General features: G+C 46.4%; 1 protein-coding gene across 1 annotated transcript; it reads left to right on the top strand.

Moving 5' to 3' along the window:
- The first annotated feature begins 545 nt into the window (after positions 1-545).
- LOC137374200 (putative nuclease HARBI1) lies at positions 546-1,428 on the top strand. The gene is made up of 2 exons (XM_068039989.1): positions 546-1,039; positions 1,155-1,428. Exons 1-2 carry the CDS (start codon positions 546-548, stop codon positions 1,426-1,428), a joined length of 768 nt encoding a protein of 255 aa, XP_067896090.1.
- The last annotated feature ends 19,677 nt before the right edge of the window (positions 1,429-21,105 follow it).

The raw sequence follows: 21,105 nt of genomic DNA, 5'->3' as shown, positions 1-21,105 counted from the left end.
CCTGTACGTGGGGAGAGTGCCACAGACGGTAGGTGTGTGAAGCTTACATGTCTTGTGGGTCAATCTATGCAGCATGTTCAATCTCTATGTGGTCATGCGGTGCCACTCTTAGTGGGAGCTAAGGTGGGCAATGTTATGCCATACCACACAGATGCTGCATGAAAGCACCTGATGTTCCACTCAACATCAATCTCTGCCCTGTCAAGAACCTTCGAACAATTGAAGGAACCGAGTTGAATTGCAACTTGAAAATGGGGATGGTTCACCCTGTATTCACTGATGTGCTTCTTGAGAGGATCCATATGCCTCACAGGCAAAATCAACGGGCAGATGCAGGCACACATAGAGGCACCCGGTCGTGAGCAGCAGCACCCAAGGAGAGCTCACCACTACAGATCACCACGCTTCTAAAGATCCTGCATGACATACAAGCAGATGTCATAGCGCCAGTGTCAGAGGCGACTGCGGATGTCGAGAGAGGCGGTGACACATCTCTATGCCCTGCTTCATGATGACCTGCAGCCCAGGGGCTTCGGGGACATCCTATGCCTGTGGCCCTCAAAGTGACAGCAGCTCTCAAGTTTTATACCTCTGCATCATTTCAGAGGCCCACTGGAGACCTTTGTGGGGTCACACAGTCAGCAGTGCACTGCTGTATCCGGGAGGTCACTGATGCCCTGTTCCAGAGGGCTGTTGACTATATCCGCTTCACGATGGACCCTGGAAACCAAGCCGAGAGGGCCACCAGTTTCTGCTCCATTGTGGGATTCCCACAGGTGCAAGGGGTCATAGATTGCACCCATGTGGCCATCAAGGCTCCCGCCGGGCGACCAGCTGAATACGTAAACCGTAAGTTCTTCCACTCAACCAATGTGCAGCTGGTATGTGATCACCGGAAGCGATTCATGCAAATCTGTGCCCGCTTTCCAGGCAGCTGCCATGACACCTTCATCCTGTGCCAGTCACAGTTGCCTTTGCTGTTCACTGAAATGGCTCAGATGGAGGGGTGGCTTCTTGGAGACAACGGCTTCTTACACCGGTGGGACACCCCACCACTGCTGCAGAAGGACGATACAATGCCGGCCATGGAGCTTCAAGAGCCACCACTGAGCAGGCGATTGCATGCTTAAAGTGCAATTCCGTTGCCTGAATAGATCGGGTGGTGCCCTGCAGTACAGGCTGGAAAGTGTAGCTCGCATCGTTGCTGTCTGCTGTGCTCTGCACAACTACACAGTCAATAGCGGGGAGGCCTTGCAGGATGAAGAGAGACATGAGCAGGACTCATCCTCAGACAATGATGACGCTGAGATCTTACAGCAGGGAAGGCACATGGGAGGACGGAGAACATCCAGGCATTGCATGCAGGCCAAGCAGCGAGCTAAGGATGCACGGCAGCGCCTCATTGCTCAAAGGTTCTCCACGCTATAGGAACCACCATAGGCTCTGCACGCCATACAACACCCTTATTCACCTGTTGTGCAGCAGTCCGCATCTGCAATATCTTTGCATACACCATTACTTGCAGCAGAATACTGAGCCATTGTCCACATTACTGCATCCATGGAGATGCAGATGAGTGATACTGGCATGGCAATAATGTTATTCCATACATTGGCAATTCTGGAATGCCAATGCTCTAATGGGAGGACCCGTGATCAGTACATGCTGGCACACTTCATTCACACAGTAAAAGCACTGCAATGTTGGTGAAGACGACTTTGTTCCCGGCCTTTCTAGGGTGTTGTGTCACCCATGCAGAACCAACTGTGTCAGGATGCTTGTTGGAAATGCTTGTAGATTCTCCTCTGCGGTGCCACTTCTGCACTAGGAAGGCTGCTGCTATGATAGTCCTTTGGCTGTGGATGGCTTTGGCGGTCGTACCCTGTGCGCATGAAGCCTAGAGGGCCCCGGCTTGCTGGGAAAGTGATCACTGATCCCCTTCCGGCATTGGACCCTTTGATGCTGGATAGCCCCACGGCTACTCACCTTCTCTGCCACCTCCAGCCAGACTGCCTTGTTCATGTGGGAGAGCCTCTTCTTACCATCGCTGGTGAAAAGGACCTCCCGCTTTGCCCACACAGCCTGGAGGAGAGTGAGCAGGGAGGCTTCATTACACAGTGGGGCCACCCTAGCGTACCCCTCTGCCATCCTCGGCTTTTGGTGTGGTCCTTTAAATGCAAAGGTGACTCCACCGTGTAACAGCTCTAACATCTGGCTGCAAGGTTTGTCTTGCACATGTCTGAAAACCAATGCAGCACTGGGTGGGGTGGGGGGGGGGGGAGGGGGGTGGTGCCAAACTGTGCTGCTGTCATGGGTTTTTCAACAATTACACATTGACACATGTTCACGAACACTTTGCTTCTGCAGCAGCTGATCATAATTATTGGTGTAATATTTGTAGTTGGCAATGCAGCTAGAATATGAACATTTTTCCATTTTTTAACAAAGATGGTATAATTGCAGTTACATGTATTTTCACATAACAGCAGAGAAATGAATACAGATTCCAAATGCATATTAGTCTGCAGCTCTTCACAGTCAGATGCTTAGATACTCGTAGCAGGTAATTATTCTTCAATTATGGTTTTATTTCTGTTGTGTATTCGCCTTTAATGGTATATTTCAGTCTCATCTCATGGAATGTGCAAAATTACGATTATTCACCCAGGTGCGGCACGCCTACAAGAAGGAATGTTGCATTGGAGTGGAAGAAGAGGATCGCCACTTCACGAGACACTGGGACACAGCAGGGTAAGTATGTGACAGCAAAGCAGAAAGTGCTGGGATAACTCAGCAGGTCAGGCAGCATCTGTGGAGAGAGAAGCAGAGTTAACTTTCAGGTCTGTGAACTTGATCAAGTTAACTCTGCTTCTCTCTCCACAGATGCTGCCTGACCTGCTGGATTTCTGCAGCACTTTCTGCTTTGCTGCCAGATTGACAGAACCCCCACTCTTCAGCAGTCAGGTAAGTATTCTTTGACAGCTGTCAGGAAGCGGGGGAGAGGGTGGGTGGGGAAGCAGGTATTGAGCGGCTGGAGAGTGGGATGGTACTGAAACCTCACTGAATTACGGAGGGTGTGCAGCACTGTCAGAGGTGCTGTCCTTCTGATGAGACTTTAAACTGCGCAACATTCTCCGAGTATCAACCAAAAAATGCCCATTGTGTGCTGCCATATTTGCTTATGAAACGACAGTCACTGCTCCTAATTCACTTTAGGTGAAGTAAGACGACTAGGTACTTTATAACTGGCACATGCGCCGGAGGGAGCAGGGGACTGTTGGGGGTGGAATGGAATTGGTGATGGCAATCTTTGAGGGCATTTCTGGGTTGAAGTTGATGTTCTGTGATAAATTGAGCAGCGCCATCTTTAATCCTGGCAGCTGCCTGAACGTCGCAGACAGTGACATTTCAGTGGAACAGGCTGCATTTGCGCATGTGCTAGTACTGCACCATGTAGTGGTTGCATTGTCAGCAAACGCAGCCAAACATTTTATGAGATGGTCCATTTTGGAGGAAGAACAAGGAAGGAAAGTAGAAACTCAATGGCAAGACATTGAAGTGTGTGCAGGAACAGGAAAACCTCAGGGTACAGATACGTAATTCCTTAAAAATGCCACTAGTAAAGCCTAAAAAAGTCCAATGGCATATTGGCTTTTACAAGTAAGAACAAAGATACAAGAGCAAAGAGGTAATGATAAATTTGTGCAAAGCAATGGTTAATTCACAGATAGAGTACTGTGAGTAGTTTTGGGCATTCCATTATAGAAAGAACATTTCTTCTTCTTTGGCCTCCTTATCTCGAGAGACAATGGGTAAGCGCCTGGAGGTGGTCAGTGGTGTGTGGATCAGCGCCTGGAGTGGCTATAAAGTCCAATTCTAGAGTGACAGGCTCTTCCACAGGTGCTGCAGAAAAATTTGTTTGTCGGGGCTGTTGCACAGTTGGCTCTCCCCTTGCGCCTCTGTCTTTTTTCCTGCCAACTGCTAAGTCTCTTTGACTCGCTACACTTTAGCCCCGCCTTTATGGCTGCCTGCCAGCTCTGGCGAACGCTGGCAACTGACTCCCACAACTTGTGATCAATGTCACAGGACTTCATGTCGCGTTTGCAGACGTCTTTAAAGCGGAGACATGGACGGCCAGTGGGTCTGATACCAGTGGCGAGCTCGCTGTACAATGTGTCTTTGGGGATTCTGCCATCTTCCATGCGGCTCGCATGGCCAAGCCATCTCAAGCGCCGCTGACTCAGTAGTGTGTATAAGCTGGGGGTGTTGGCCGCCTTGAGGACTTCTGTGTTGGAGATACGGTCCTGCCACCTGATGCCAAGTATTCTCCGGAGGCAGCGAAGATGGAATGAATTGAGATGTCGTTCTTGGCTGAACATTAAAGAACATTAAAGCCATAGAAAGTGTACAAAAGTGTAGACTCACCAGGATAATGCCAGGGATGAGAAACTATAGTAACAAGGAAGACTTGAGATAATGGGACTACTGCCACAGGGCGAAAGAAGGCTAAGAGGAGATTTAATAGAGATTTTCAAAATAATGAAGGATTTCAATAAAGTCAATAGGACAAGACTATTTTCTCTGGTTGAGGAGTCATTGACAGTGTGTCATGAATTTAAAGAGAGTGAGGAGAGAGGTTAAGGGAAATTTCTTTACATAAAATCATAGAATGGTTACAGCACAGAGGGAGGCCATTCGGTCAATTGTCTCTATGCTGGCTCTCTGCAAGAGCAACTCAGCTAGTCTCACTCCCTTGCCTTTTCCCTGTAGCCCTGCAATTTTTTTCTTTTCAGATAATTATCCAATTCTCCTTTGAAAGCCACAATTGAATCTACCTTCACCACAGTCTCAGGCAGTGCATTCCAGATCCTAACCACTCACTGTGTAAAAAAATTTTCCTCATGCCACCTTTGGTTTCTTCACCATTCACCTTATATTGGTGGCCTCTGGTTCTCAACTGTTCTACTAAAGAGAACAGTTTCTCCTTAACTCCCTGTCCAGATCCATTGTGATTTTGAACACCACTATCAAATCACCTCCCAACCTTCTCTCCTCTAAGGAGAACAGCCCTAGCTTCTCCAATCTATCCACATAAATGAAGTCCCTCATTCCTGGAACCATTCTTGTAAATCTTTTCTACACCCTCTCTCATGCCTTCACACTTCCTAAAGTGTGGTGCTCAGAATTGGACACAATATTGCACTTGAGGACGAACCAGAGTCTTATAAAGGTTCACCATAACTTCCTTGCTTTTGTACTCTATGCCTCTATTTATATTTATATTTATAGAAGATTGTTGGATTATGGAATGCTTGAGTCAAGAACCATTGCATCTTATAAGAGGAAAGTGGATAAATAGTTGAAGCAAAGGTAGATGCATGGCACTGGGGAGAAATCAGACCAGTGTTATTAACTTGGGATTTTTTTTAGCAAAAAGCTAGCACATACATGATGGGCCAAATGGCCTCTTTCTATGCTGTAAACAATAATGGTCCTATGTTTCTACCTTCCCCCTCGTATGGTCTGACATCCAACTGTGAAATGTTTACTGTAAAAGTGCTATATACATGCAAGCTGTTGTTATTAACTAACCGACATCCAGAGTGGCTACAGTGGTAGCCGAGGAAAAGGCAGTTAGTCTGGAATGTGTTTTAGTCAGTGACATTGCCAGAGTACAATTTGTGAGACTGATATTTTAAATTCTTTTAGCCTTCACAAAACATTTAGTTATTAAACATAAATGTATGCTATTAGACCAATCAGTATCATAAATGCAACACCCAAAAATTCTGAGGCTGATTTGTTTCCATAATACAAGTGGCTTTATCGGCAAATAACCCTTCATCAAAACAATGTCAAAATGGCAGTCATTCACCTGTTGCTTTGCCATTTTTCCTTTCTTCATGTAATATTTTGCTTCATGCCACATCTGCACTTGTGCAAAATCGCATTTACACACAAAACGTACATTAGTGCCGAGAAGTGTAATGGATCATACCACATGCTAAACAATGAAGCACATCACATTCTGGACTGAAACATGACACAAAATTAATTGTGTACCTCAGTGCAGAATCTAGCCTTGTATGCTCTATATGTTGCTCTCTTGCTATGTGTCTATCAGCCAGGGAGGGTGCCTATTTATGTGAATGAGCAGCTGAGTAGTGGCACAAATATACAAAACAACATGCAAATAGAGTATTTAAAAAAAAAGAAATTTACATTATATATACATATTATACATTTCAGATATTCTCACAGCATGATGGGAAACTGCTGAGTGAAGGAAATAATTTGTGTAAATTCTGCATTAAATAACTGCATCTCAAATATTACATTGATGCCTCAAGAATGTTAATATTTTTAAAAATATATTTATTTGATTACAATGGATTTATTGTAAGAATAAAAAGGTGGCATTTCTGGTCTAAGCTGTGTTATGTTCTTACCACTCTTTGAAAACAATACCTTGGGGATGTAGCTGGCTGTCATTTTCTCTTCCTTTATATTCTTCCCAAAGGAGAGGTCAGGACACTGCGGGGAGGCAGTGGCATAGTGGTAGTGTCACTGCACTACCTAAAATTCTGGGGAAATGGGTTCAAATCCCACCATAGCAGATGGTGAAATTTGAATTCAATTGATTAAAAAAGAATCTGGAAGTCAAAGCTAGTCTCAGTAATGGTGCCATGAAACTATCATCAATTGTTGTAAAAACCCATCTGGTTCACTAATGGTCCTTTAGAGAAGGAAATCTGCTATCCTTACCTGGTCTGGCCTACATGCGACTCCAGACACACAGAAATGTGGTTGACTCTTAAATACCCTCTGAAACTCTGCAAAAAAAGCTGTGCTTGCCAGTGATGCCCAAATCCCATGAAAAAATAAAAAAATCACTGTCTCACACATTATAGTAGGTCACATCAAGAATTTTCCTCATCAGCACTATTGCAGTGACACCTGAGATCTCAGACAAGTGCTGCAAGCCCTTCATAGCAGACACTAAGATTGAAACTAATGTCAAGCACCCAGCTCCAGTCCAGGTACTAGCACCCCAAAGCAGGAAATGATCAATAATAACTGCTTCCGTCATCGCCCTAGGGAACTTTGTCCATAGATCAGGCACTAACTCACTGAAATATTGTTTCCACAGATTCATTTAAATTTGCCCCTTCAAGCACACACTGTGGGCTGGCTGGATTTTACGACGTTGGGCCCTGTGGCGCAGGGGGCGTGGCATATACAGTAGGGAGGGAGTTGCCCTGGGAGTCCTCAACATCGACTCCGGACCCCATGAAGTCTCATGGCATCAGGACAAACATGGGCAAGGTAACCTCCTACTACCACCTACCGCCCTCCCTCTGCTGATGACTCAGTACTCCTCCATGTTGAACACCACTTGGAGGAAGCACTGAGGGTGGCAAGGGCACAAAATGTACTCTGGGTGGGGGACTTCAATGTCCATCACCAACAGTGGCTCGGTATCACCACTACTGACCGAGCTGGCCAAGTCCTAAAGCACATAAGCTGCTAGACTGGGTCTGCGGCAGGTGGCGGGGGAACCAACACAAGGGAAAAACATACTTGATGTCGCCCTCACCAATCTGCCTGCCGCAGATGCTTCTGTCCATGACAGTATTGGTAGGAGTGACCACCGCATAGTCCTTGTGGAGACAAAGTCCCACCTTCACATTGAGGATACCGTCCATCGTGTTGTGTGGCACTATCACCGTGCTAAATGGGATCGATTTCAAACAGATCTAGCAATGCAAAACTGGGCATCCATGAGGCGCTGTGGGCCATCAGCAGCAGCAGAATTGTACTCAACCACAATCTGTAACCTCATGGCCCGGCATATCCCCCACTCTACCATTACCTTCAAGCCAGGAGACCAACCCTGGTTCAATGAAGAGTGCAGGAGGGCATGCCAGGAGCAGCACCAGGCATATCTCAAAATGAGGTGTCAACCTTGTGAAGCTACAACCCAGGACTTCTTGCATGCCAAACTACGTAACCAAACTGCAATAGATAGAGCTAAGCAATCCCATAAGCAACGGATCAGATCTACGCTCTGCAGTCCTGCCACATCCAGCCGTGAATGGTGGTGGACAATTAAACAGCTAACTGGAGGAGGTGGCTCCACAAATATCCCCATCCTCAATGATGGGGGAGCCCAGCACATCAGTGCGAAAGATAAGGCTGAAGCATTTGCAACAATCTTCAGCCAGAAGTGCCGAGTTGATGATTCATCTCGGCCTCCTCCTGATGTCCCCAGCATCACAGATGCCAGACTTCAGCCAATTCGATTCACTCCGCGTGATTTCAAAATACGACTGAAGGCACTGGATACTGCAAAGGCTATGGGCCCTGACAATATTCCGGAAATAGTACTGAAGACCTGTGCTCCAGAACTTGCCGCACCCCTAACCAAGCTGTTCCAGTACAGCTACAACACTGGCATCTACACTGCAATGTGGAAAATTGCCCAGGTATGTCCTGTACACAAAAAGCAGGACAAGTCCAACCCGGGCAATTACCGCCCCATCAGCCGACTCTCAATCATCAGTAAAGTGATGGAAGAGGTTATCAATAGTGCCATCAAGCGGCACTTGCTTAGCAATAACCTGCTCAGTGACAATCAGTTTGGGTTCCGCCAGGGCCACTCAGCTCCTGACCTCATTACAGCCTTGGTTCAAACATGGACAAAAGAGCTGAACTCAAGAGGTGAGGTGATGATGCCCTTGACATCAAGGCAGCATTTGACCGAGTATGGCATCAAGGAGCCCTAGCAAAACTGTGGTCAATGGGAATCAGGGGGAAATCATACCTAGCGCAAAGGAAGATGGTTGTGGTTGTTGGAGGTCAATCATCTGAGCTCCAGGACACCACTGCAGGAGTTCCTCAGGGTAGTGTCCTAGGCCCAGCCATCTACAGCTGCTTCATCAATGACCTTCCTTCAATCATAAGGTCAGAAATGGGGATGTTCGCTGATGATTGCACAATGTTCAGCACCATTCGTGACTCCTCAGATACTGAAGCAGTCCGTGTAGAAATGCAGCAAGACCTGGACAATATCCAGGCTTGGGCTGATAAGTGGCAAGTAACATTCGCGCCACACAAGTGCCAGGCAATGACCATCTCCAACAAGAGAGAATCTAACCATCTCCCCATGACATTCAACGGCATTACCATCGCTGAATCCCCCACTATCAACATCCTCGGTGCTACCATTGCCCAGAAACTGAACTGGAGTAGCCATATAAAAAGCATGGCTACAAGAGCAGGTCAGAGGCTAGGAATCCTGAGGCAAGAAACTCACCTCCTGACTCCCCAAAGCCTGTCCACCATCTACAAGGCACAAGTCAGGAGTGTGATGGAATACTTTCCACTTGCCTGGATGGGTGCAGCTCCAACAACACTCAAGAAGCTCAACACTATCCAGGACAAAGCAGCCCGCTTGATTGGCACCCCATCTACAAACATTCACTCCCTCCACCACCGACGCACAGTGGCAGCAGTGTGTACCATCTACAAGATGCACTGTAGCAATGCACCAAGGCTCCTTAGACAGCACCTTCCAAACCCGCGACCTCTACCAACTAGAAGGACAAGGGCAGCAAATACATGGGAACACCACCACCTGCAAGTTCCCCTCCAAGTCACACACCATCCTGACTTGGAACTATATCGCCGTTCCTTCACTGTTGCTGGGTCAAAATCCTGGAACTCCCTTCCTAACAGCACTGTGGGTGTACCTACCTCACATGGACTGCAGCGGTTCAAGAAGGCAGCTCGCTACCACCTTCTCAAGGGCAATTAGGGATGGGCAATTAATGCTGTCCTGGCCAGTGACGCTGACATCCCATGAATGAATTAAAAAAAAGGTTGTTCCAGCAGAGGCTGACACTGGGCAATGGGAACTGAATTATAATATTTAAATGACTGGGATGACTGGCTATTTAAATGAGCCATCGTGCTGGAGATTGCGGCAGCACTTTGGCGTTTGAGCTCACCGCCAAGATCGGCAGCAGACTCTTAAAATCCAGCCCTGTGTCCTTTGATTCTAGCTGATCATGGTCTACACTATCTGGTCACTTTGGAATCCTAAAAACACCAATCATATCACCTCTCAATCTTCTCTTTTCCAATGAGAACATGCTTAATTGCTATAATTGCTCTCCAAAATCCAATTCTTTCATTCCCTCAATCATTCTGGTTTCTCACTTTCCAATTTCTTCAAGTTTCTTTTTAGACAGTGGAAAGCAGAATTGTACACAATATTCTAAGTGCAGTTGCACCATTGATTTCTAAAGTGGCAAGATTACCTCTCAGCTCAGTATTTAGCTTTTAGAAATCCCAACATTTACTTTGAGAATGTTTCCAGTTTTGAAAACAACAGGAAAAAGTAGTTAAAGTCTGCAATGTAAACAATATTGGTTAGAATCTCAACTTTTTGTTATATTAGTGACTTGGCCATCACTCATGTTCGGTATTTCATATACTGCAATACATGCTTGCACAATGAAGTTTCACAACCTAGGTCCTTGTTCCCTGACGCATACCTTACTACCTTCTGTTCTACAAGTCCTGACAGCTTGTGATTGCAGGATCTGGAGACTACAGCAGCCAATTAACACTATTTATTCCTTTGTAAGAGAAGACAGCACACAATGCCATGGAACACCAGCCTACTGGAGGAAAACATGCCAATATCTGGGATTTGACACTATGAAGAGGATGAAAAGGCCATAATTGGCTTTGATTCTGGCCTGGCAGTTGTGAATGGAGATATGGATGTCTTTATGCCTTCAGTGGGCTCCTGAGAATGTATACATTGTGTTTTAATGTTTGTATTTGTTCTCCTATCTCTTTAGTTGCTACCTCCCCTTTCTTTACAGGACCACTCTAACAAGGAGCCCATGACAAAGAGATAACCTGTCCTATGTCCATCCCAGGACTTGGGGAATCTAAGAAAAGGGAAGTGATGACTGGCTACGAGGAACAAGTATTTTCTCCATAAGTCTAATCTATACAAGGTTTCTGTTTCTGCAAAAGCACAAAACCTGACTTGGCTGCTTCAATGAATCTTTAATGTGTTTTTGTAGTACCTTTATTGTCCACTCTGCTTTCTTCTGCCATCCACCAGTTCTCCTAAAAGCACCTGCTTCAGCAGGTGTACATTGTCATCCTAACGACATATCCAGTGCAATCAAGATTTTTAAAAATTCTTTCATGGGATGTGGGTGTTGCTGCAAGGCCGGCATTTATTGTCCATCCCTAATTGTCCTTGACAACTGAGTGGCTTGCTCGGTCATTCAGAGGGGAGTTAAAAGTCAACCACATTGCTGTGAGTCTGGTGTCACATGTCACATTTGGGGCAGCATAGTGGTGCAGTGGTTAGCACCATAGCCTCACAGCTCCAGTGACCCAGCTTCGGTTCTGGGTACTGCCTATGCGGAGTTTGCAAGTTCTCCCTGTGACCGCGTGGGTTTCCGCCGGGCGCTCCGGTTTTCTCCCACAGCCAAAGACTTGCAGGTTGATAGGTAAATTGGCCATTGTAAATTGCCCCTAGTGTAGGTAGGTGGTAGGAGAATGGTGGGGATGTGGTAGGGAATATGGGAGTAATGTAGGGTTAGTATAAATGGGTGGTTGTTGGTCGGCACACTCAGTGGGCCGAACGGCCTGTTTCAGTGCTGTATCTCTCTCTCTCTCTCTGTAGGCCAGACCAGGTAAGGATGGCAGATTTGCTTCCTTAAAGGACACCCAGATACCCAGGTTCACTCCTCTGTCACCCCCAACACCCCCTCTCCTTCCCATGCAAGTGCAGGAGATGCAACACTTGCCCTTTTCCCCCCTCCCTTCCCACCTTCCAGGGTTCCAAACACTCCTTCCAGGTGAAACAGTGATTTACTTGTACTTTTTCAATTTACTATACTGTTCTTGCTGCTCACTATGTGGTCTCATATACATTGGGGAGACCAAATGCAGATTGGGTGATCGCTTTGTGGAACACCTCGTTCAGTCCACAAGAGTGAACCTGAGCTTCTGGTCACCAGTCATTTTAATTCAGCACTCCACTCCCACTTTGACCTCTGCCCTCGGCCTCCTACACTGGTCTCATGAAGCTCAACAGAAGCTCGAGGAACAGCACCTCATCTTTTGATTAGGCAGTTTACAACCTTCCAGATTCAACATTGAGTTTGACAATTTCAGATGGTAACCTCTGCCCCCATGTCTTTTTTGGATGACAGTTGTTTGTGATGATTCTGCTATTGTCATTTCCACCTTCTCTAGACCCATCTTTTGTTTCTTGACTTTTTTTTAATTCTTTCATGGGATGTGGATGTGGGATGTAGCTGGCAAAGCCAGCATTTGTTGCCCATCCTTAATTGCCCTTGACAACTGAGTGGCTTGCTAGGCCATTTCAGAGGGCAATTAAGAGTCAATCATATTATTGTGGGAATGGGATCACATGTAGGCTAGACCAGGGAATTTTAGGCAAGCAGTCTGACATTTAGAGACAATTGAGGGATTGAGAGAGGTGGTGGCGTGAGGCAGAGCTGGGTGGCGTCAGCGTACATGTGGAACCTGTTTTTTCAGATGATGTCGTGAGGGGCAGCATGTAAATGAGAACTAGGAGAGGACCAAGGATAGATCCTTGGGGAACACCAGGAATAATGGTGTGGGAGTAGAAGAGAAGCCATTGATTGAGAAAATGGATTCAGCTGAAGAAGCAACACAGACTGGGATCAGAGAAAGGACTGACAGGGAGAGTATTTTCTTACTAGTAATATTTCAATTTTCAAAAAGCCACTAGTTTAATTTTGAAACCAAATAGTTATCCACCTGTACAGAAGCATTGATGTCACAGGAGAGCTGCAAGGTGATTGGTTGGTGAGTCACTGCTGTTAGGGAATAGCTCTAAATAGCTGGGTAAGTATCTCAGGTAAGAAAAGTTTAAAAGTTTAAAGTTTATTTCAAATTTAGTAAGTTGTGTTTTTTTTTAGGGAGTTCTGTAGTAACGAGGACCAGGGAAGAAGGGCCCTAGAGTAACTGATATTATTGGACATTAAGATCTTCCAGAAGGTTTAATTTAATTTAAAGGGTTAAGTCATGGCAGGAGAGCTCAAAGCCGTGGTGTGCTCCTCGTGCTCCATGTTGGAAGTCGGGAACATTTCCAGTGCCTGGGACCAGCATGTATGCAGGATGTGTGTCCAGCTGCAGCTCCTGGAAGCCTGGGTTTCAGAGCTGGAGTGGCAGCTGGGGACACTGTGGAGCGATGACGAGGCGGAGAGTATCGTGGATAGTACGTATAGAGAGGTGGTCACACTGCAGGCTCAGACCCCACAGGCAGGAGGGGAATGGGTGACCACCAGGCAGAGCAAGAGGTCTAGGCAGGCAGTTCAGGAATCTCAAATAAAAACAAGAAATGCTGGAACCACTCAGCAGGTCTGGCAGCATCTGTGGAAAGAGAAGCAGAGTTAACGTTTCGGGTCAGTGACCTTTCTTCGGAGTTCCGAAGAAAGGTCACTGACCCGAAACGTTAACTCTGCTTCTCTTTCCACAGATGCTGCCAGACCTGCTGAGTGGTTCCAGCATTTCTTGTTTTTATTTCAGATTTCCAACATCTGCAGTATTTTGCTTTTAGTTCAGGAATCTCCTGTGGCTATTCCTCTGCAAAACAGGTATACTGCTTTGGATACTGGTGGGGGGAATGGCCTCTCAGGGGAAAGCAACAACAGCCCAATTCGTTACACCATGGTTGGCTCTGCTGCACAGGGGAGGAGTAAAAAGTGTGGGAATGCAATAGTTATAGGGGATTCAATTGTAAGGGGAATAGATAGGCGTTTCTGTGGCCGCAAAAGAGACCCCAGGATGGTATGTTGCCTCCCTGGCGCTAGGGTCAAGGATGTCTCAGAGCAGTTACAGGACATGCTGAAGGGGGAGGGTGAACAGCCAGTGGTCGTGGTACACATTGGTACAAACGACATAGGTAAAAAAAAAAGATGAGGTCCTAAAAGCAGGATATAGGGAGCCAGGAAGTAAGTTGAAAAGTAGGACCTCGAAGGTAGTGATCTCAGGATTACTACCAGTGCCACGTGCTGGTCAGAGTAGAAATAGCAGGATATACCAGATGAATACGTGGCTGAAGAGATGGTGTGAGGGGGAGGGTTTTAGATTCCTGGGGCATTGGGACCGGTTCTGGGGGAGGTGGGACCAGTACAAACTGGACGGGTTACACCTGGGCAGGACTGGGACTGATATCCTAGGGGGAGTATTTGCGAGAGTGTTTGGGGAGGGTTTAAACTAAAATGGCAGGGGGATGGGAACCTTTGCAAGGAGTCAGAGGAGGGGGGGATCAAAGACAAGAACAAAAGGCAGTAAGGGGAATAAGAAAAGTGATAGGCAGAGAAATCAAGGGCCAGAATCAAACAGGGCCACAGTGAAAAATAGTGGGAAGAGGACAAGTAATGTTAAAAAGACAAGCTTTAAGGCTTTGTGCCTTAACGCACGGAGCATTCGCAATAAAGTGGATGAATTAATCGCGCAAATAGATGTAAACGGATATGATATAGTTGGGATTACAGAGACATGGCTGCAAGGTAACCAGGGATGGGAAATGAAGGAAGGACAGACAAAAAGCAAAAGGTGGTGGAGTTGCATTGCTGGTTAAAGAGGAAATTAATGCAATAGTGAGGAAAGATATTAGCTTTGACGATGTGGAATCTGTATGGGTTGAGCTGAGAAACACTAAGGGGTAAAAAACATTAGTGGGGGTTGTATATAGACCCCCAAACTGTAGTGGTGATGTTGGGAATGGCATTAAACAGGAAATTAGAGATGCATGCGATAAAGGAACATCTGTAATTATGGGTAGCTTTAATCTGCAAATAGATTGGACAAATCAAATTAGTCACAATACTGCAGAGGAGGAATTCTTGGAGTGTATATGGGATGGTTTTCTGGACCAATACGTTGAGGAACCAACTAGAGAACAGGCCATCCTAGACTGGGTATTGTGTAATGAGAGAGGAATAATTGACAATCTAGTGGTGCGAGACCCCTTGGGGATGCGTGACCATAATCTGATAGAATTCTTCATCAAGATGGAGAGTGACGCAGTTGATTCTGAGACAAGGGTCCTGAATCTTAGTAAAGGAAACTACGAAGGTATGAGGCACGAGTTGGCCATGACGGATTGGAAACGTTACTTAAAGGGATGACGGTGGATAGGCAATGGCAAACATTTAAAGAGCGCATGGATAAACAGCAACAATTGTTTATCCCTGTCTGGCACAAAAGTAAAACGGAAAAGGTAGCCAAACCATGGCTTACAAGGGAAATTAGAGATAGCATTAGATCCAAGGAACTGGCATATAAATTTGCCAGGATAAACAACAGACCTGAGGATTGGGAGCAGTTTAGAATTCAGCAAAGGAGGACCAAGGAATTGATTAAGAAGGGGAAAACAGAGTAGGTGAGCAAGCTTGCAGGGAACATAAAAACTGACTATAAAAATTTCTATAGGTACGTGAAGAGAAAAAGATTGGTGAAGACAAATGTAGGTCCCTTACAGTCAGAAACAGGGGAATTTATTATGGGGAATAAAGAAATGGCTGACCAACTAAATGCATACTTTGGTTCTGCCTTCACAAAGGAGGACACAAAAATCATTGGCGCAGTGGTTAGCACTGCAGCCTCACAGCTTCAGCGACCTGGGTTCGATTCTGGGTACTGCCTATGCGGAGTTTGCAAGTTCTCCCTGTGACCCTGTGGGTTTTCACCGGGTGCTCTGGTTTCCTCCCACAGCCGAAGACTTGCAGGTTGATAGGTAAATTGGCCATTATAAATTGCCCCCAGTATAGGTAGGTGGTAGGGGAAGGTGGGGATATGAGAGGGTAATGGGATTAATGTAGGATTAGTATAAATGGGTGGTTGATGGTCGGCACAGACTCGGTGGGCCGAAGGGCCTGTTTCAGTGCTGTATCTCTAAATAAAATAAATAAATGTTGGGGAACACAGGGCTTCGTGAGAGAGAGGAACTGAAGGAAATCAGTATTAGTAGAGAAATGATGTTGTGGAAATTGATGGCCGATAAATCCCCAGGGCCTGATCGTATGCATCCCAGAGTACTTAAGGAAGTGGCCCTAGAAATAGTGGATGCCTTGGTGGTCATCTTCCAAGATTCTATCGACTCTGGAACAATTCCTACAGATTGGAAGGTACCTAATGTAACCCCAATATTTAAAAAGGGAGGTAGAGAGAAAGCAGGGAATTATAGACCAGTCAGCCTGACGTCGGTAGTGGGAAAAATTCTAGAGTCCATTATCAAAGATTTTATAGCAGAGCACTTACAGAACAGTGGTAGAATCGGGCAGAGTCAGCATGGATTTACGAAAGGGAAATTATGCTTGACAAATCTACTAGAATTCTTCGAGGATGTAACTAGGAGAGTTGACGAGGGGGAGCCAGTGGACGTGGTTTATTTGGACTTCCAGAAGGCTTTTGACAAAGTCCCACAAAAGAGATTAACATGTAAAATTAAAGCGCATGGGATTGGGGGTAGTATATTGCGATGGTTAGAAAATTGGTTGGAGGACAGGAAACAAAGAGTAGGGATAAATGGTTCTTTTTCCAAATGGCAGGCAGTGACGAGTGGGGTACCACAGAAATCGGTACTAGGACCCCAGCTATTCACAATATACATTAATGATTTAGATGAGGGAACTAAATGTAATATCTCCAAATTTGCAGATGACACAAAACTGGGTGGGAGGGTGAGTTGTGAGGAGGATGCAGAGAGGCTTCAAGGTGATTTGGACAAGTTGAGTGAGTGGGCTAATGCATGGCAGATGCAGTATAATGTGGATAAATGTGAGGTTATCCACTTTGGTAGCAAAAACAGGAAGGCAGATTATTATCTGAATGGCTATAAACTGAGAGAGGGGAATATGCAGCAAGACCTGGGTGTTCTCGTACACCAGTCGTTGAAGGTAAGCATGCAGGTGCAACAGGCGGTAACAAAGGCAAATGGTATGTTGGCCTTCATAGCGAGAGGATTCGAGTACAGTAGCAGGGATGTCTTGCTGCAATTATACAGGGCCTTGGTGAGGCCACACCTGAAATACTGTGTGCGTTTTTGGTCTCATCTGAGGGAGGATGTTCCTGCTGTAGAGGGAGTGCAGTGAAGGTTTACCAGACTGAATCCTGGGATGGTGGGTCTGACGTATGAGGAGAGATTGAGTAGGTTAGGATTATATTTGCTGAAGTTCAGAAGAGTGAGGGGGGAATCTCATAGAAACCTATAAAATTCTAACAGGACTTGACAGGGTAGATGCAGGAAGGATGTTCCTGATGGTGGGGGAGTCTGGAACCAGGGGTCAAAGTCTAAGGATACGAGGTAAACCTTTCAGGACTGAGATGAGGAGAAATTTCTTCACCCAGAGAGTGGTGAGCCTGTGGAATTCGCTACCACAGAAAGCAATCAAGGCCAAAACATTGTATGTTTTCAAGAAGGAGTTAGATATAGCTCTTGGGTCTAAAGGGATCAAAGAGTATGGGGCGAAAGCGGGAACAGGCTACTGAGTTGGATGATCAGCCATCATCATAATGAATGGCGGAGCAGGCTCGAAGGGCCGAATGGCTTACTCCTGCTCCTATTTTCTATGTTTCTATGAAGCAAAATACTGTGGATTCTGGAAATCTGAGATAAAAACAGAAAATGCTGGAAATACTCAGCAGATTCAACAGCATCAGGTTTTAAGGAAGTACAGAGGTAGGAAAGACTGGAAGGGAGGAAAGAGCAAAAGGGAAAGTCTGAGATAGGATGGAAGGGAGGAGAGATTCCCCATTGGTGGCCGTGCCTTCAGCTGCCTGGGCCTTAACCACTGAAATTTCCTCCCCAAATCTCTCTGCTTCTCTACCTCTCTCCTCTATTAAGACACTCCTTAAACTTACCTCTTTGGCCAAGCTTTTGACTATCTGCCTGAATATCGCCTTGTGTGGCTCAGGGTCAAATGTTTTATAATGCTCCTGTGATGTACCTTGGGGCATTTTATCACGTTAAAGGCGCTATATAAATACAAGCTGTTGTTGGTGTTTGACCCCGAGATGAGCTTCCGGCCACATATCTGCATCATCACTAAGAGCGTCTATTTCCACCTCTGCATCAGTTCATCTGCTGCTGAAACCCTCATCCATTCCTTTGTTACCTCCAGACTTGACAATTCAAACACATTCCTGGCTGGCCTCCCATTTCCACTCTCCACAAACTTAAGCTCATCCAAAACCCTGCTGCCCAAATTCTAACTCACACCAAGTCCTGTTCACCCATCACCCATCACACATCGCTGTCCTACATTGGCTCCTGGTTAAGCAATGCCACGATTTTAAAATTTTCATCTTTGTTTTCAAATCCCTTCATGGCTTCAACCCTCCCTATCTCTGTAATCTCCTCCAGTCCAATAATCCTCCTAGAAACCTGCACTCCTCCAGTTCTGAGCTCTTCAGCATCACTGATTTTAATTGCGGCACCATCGGCAGCCCTGCCTTCAGCTGTCAAGACCCTAAGCTCTGGAACTCCCTCCGTCAAACTCTCCACCTCTTTCCTCCTTTAAGACATGCCCTAATACTTACCTCTTTGACCAAGAGCTACCTTAATAACTCCTCATAAGACTTGGGGCAGGATTTTCCTCACAGGGGAGGGAAACGGAGGTCAGGACTGGTCCAGATCCTGAACCAGTGCACCACCACCCACCACCACCACCCCCGCACCCCCCCCCCACCATGGGAGGAAACAGTTACATCGGCATTTTCGAGGAGGTACCTGGAGATAGGTTTGCCATCCAATTAAGGACGCTGGGTGAGCTCTCGAAGCTGGCAGGCCAATCAGAGGCCTTTGAGCTTGAAAGGAGGAGTAGGCTGTAATGGAAAGTAAGAGGGCGCTTCAAGATGGAGGTATACTCTCTTCAACTTTTTTAAATCTTTAATTGAAATATGGGTTTTGCAGCCATGCTTGCACCACTGCTGGAGGATGGGGGGGGGAGTGGGGGAGCCCACCTACTGGGCGGCCTGTGGATGTTCCTGCCTCCGGGCAGGCAGGGAGGGCCTCTAGGCTGGCCAGGAGTGCTGGCCCCTCTGCATGCCACCAGGAGGCCACTTACAGGCATCTATATTAGCCCTGGCTGCGTGCAGCCTCAATTAGGCTCTCATGACGCTGATCGGCTGCCCACCACATGTGGGTGGGCAGCCTTGCTGGCACCTGATCCCGCTTCTGCAAAAATGGCCTGGAGGTGGGATGGAGCCAGGGAACCAGCAATCCAGCTGGCAGGGCTATTGTTAGCTCCTGCCTGCCTCTGAACCTGGCCCCATCAGTGTCCTAAAATTCAGCCCTTGGTGTGACATGCCTTGGACATTTTACCACCTTAAAGGTGCTATTGAAATACAAGTTATTGTTGTTGTTACCACCAAACAAGTGCTAAAATAGATGCGTCAGCAGAACAGTGCATTTTTTCATTCTCCCTCTTGCACACAGACACACATGCATAACCTCACTATTTTTTAAAGAAACATTGAATATAAATTTTACTTCAGTAAAGCTTTTGAAATTTGTCCTCTTTGTTTTTCAAAATCATTCCAAGAAAATCTATCAAATACAAAGTGTGAGAAACTAAAGAAAACTATTTCATCAGTACAGCTCGTACATCCTGGAGAGTTAAGTGTACTGTATATGCTCAGATTGCAAGTCTAAATTTAACTCACACGGCTTTGGGCAAAAATATCAAATCAAAAGGCCATACATTTGGGAAAGAGTGAGACCTTCAGGGGAAACCTTTCATGAAGGCATAAAAGAAACAAAAAACAATTCAATGGTGGCGTAATAGTGTCGTCACTGGACTAGTAACCCAGAGACCCAGGATATTGCTCTGGGGACATGGGTTCGAATCCCACCACAGCAGAAGGTGGAATTTGAATTCAATTAATAAATCTGGAATTTAAAAGCTCGGCCATGAAACCATGAACTATTGTTGTAAAAACCCATCTAGTTCATTAATGCCCTTTAGGGTAGGAAATCTGCTGTTCTGGCCTACATGTGACTCCAGACCCACAACAATGCGGTTGACTTTTACATGCCCTCTGAAATGGCCGAGCAAGCCACTCAGTTGTTACGAAGTCAATAAAAAGGAATGAAACCAGACGGACCACCTGGCATCGACCTAGGCACCTGAAACGACAACAGCAAACCCAGCCCAGTCGACCCTGCAAAGTCCTCCTTACTAACATCTGGGGGCTTGTGCCAAAGTTGGGAGTGCTGTCCCACAGACTAGTCAAGCAACAGCCTGACATAGTCATACTCATTAAATCATACCTTACAGACAATGTCCCAGACACTACCATCCCCGGGTACGTCCTGTCCCCCTACAGGACAGACCCACCAGAGGTGGCAGCACAGTGGTATACAGTCGGGAGGGGGGTTGCCCTTGGAGTCCTCAACATCGACTCTGGACCCCATGAAGTCTCATGGCATCAAGTCAAACATGGGCAAGGAAACCTCCTGCTGATTACCACCTACCGCCCTCCCTCAGCTGATGAGTCAGTACTCCTCCATGTTGAACACCACTTGGATGAAGCATTGAGGGTGGCAAGGGTACAAAATGTACTCCGGGTGGGGGACTTCAATGTCCATCACCAAGAGTGGCTCGGTAGCACCAGAGCTGGCTGAGTCCGAAAGGACATAGCTGCCAGACTGGGTATGCAGCAGGTGATGAGGGAACCAACAAGAGGGAAAAACATACTTGACCTCGCCCTCACCAATCTGCCTGCCGCAGATGCATCTGTCCATGACAGTATTGGTAGGAGTGACCACCGCACAGTCCTTGTGGAGACGAAGTCCCGCCTTCACATTGAGGATACCGTCCATCGTGTTGTGTGGCACTTTCTTTCTTTTCTTTCTTTTGGGCCTCCTTATCTCGAGAGACAATGGATACGCGCCTGGAGGTGGTCAGTGGTTTGTGAAGCAGCGCCTGGAGTGGCTATAAAGGCCAATTCTGGAGTGACAGGCTCTTCCACAGGTGCTGCAGAGAAATTTGTTTGTCGGGGCTGTTGCAC

Source organism: Heterodontus francisci, chromosome 10 (genome assembly GCF_036365525.1).
Source record: "Heterodontus francisci isolate sHetFra1 chromosome 10, sHetFra1.hap1, whole genome shotgun sequence".
NCBI classification, from domain to species: domain Eukaryota; kingdom Metazoa; phylum Chordata; class Chondrichthyes; order Heterodontiformes; family Heterodontidae; genus Heterodontus; species Heterodontus francisci.
The sequence above is the reverse complement of the archived record's forward strand: the minus strand, read 5'-3'. Positions and strand labels throughout refer to the sequence as shown.

What these genes read in the sequence shown, in the direction of transcription:
- LOC137374200 (XM_068039989.1), top strand. Translation starts at nt 546, where the DNA reads ATGCCTGTGGCCCTCAAAGTGACAGCAGCTCTCAAGTTTTATACCTCT. An exon ending in GACAACGGCTTCTTACACCG is followed by an intron (nt 1,040 to 1,154) that starts GTGGGACACCCC and finishes TTGCCTGAATAG; the next exon opens with ATCGGGTGGTGCCCTGCAGT.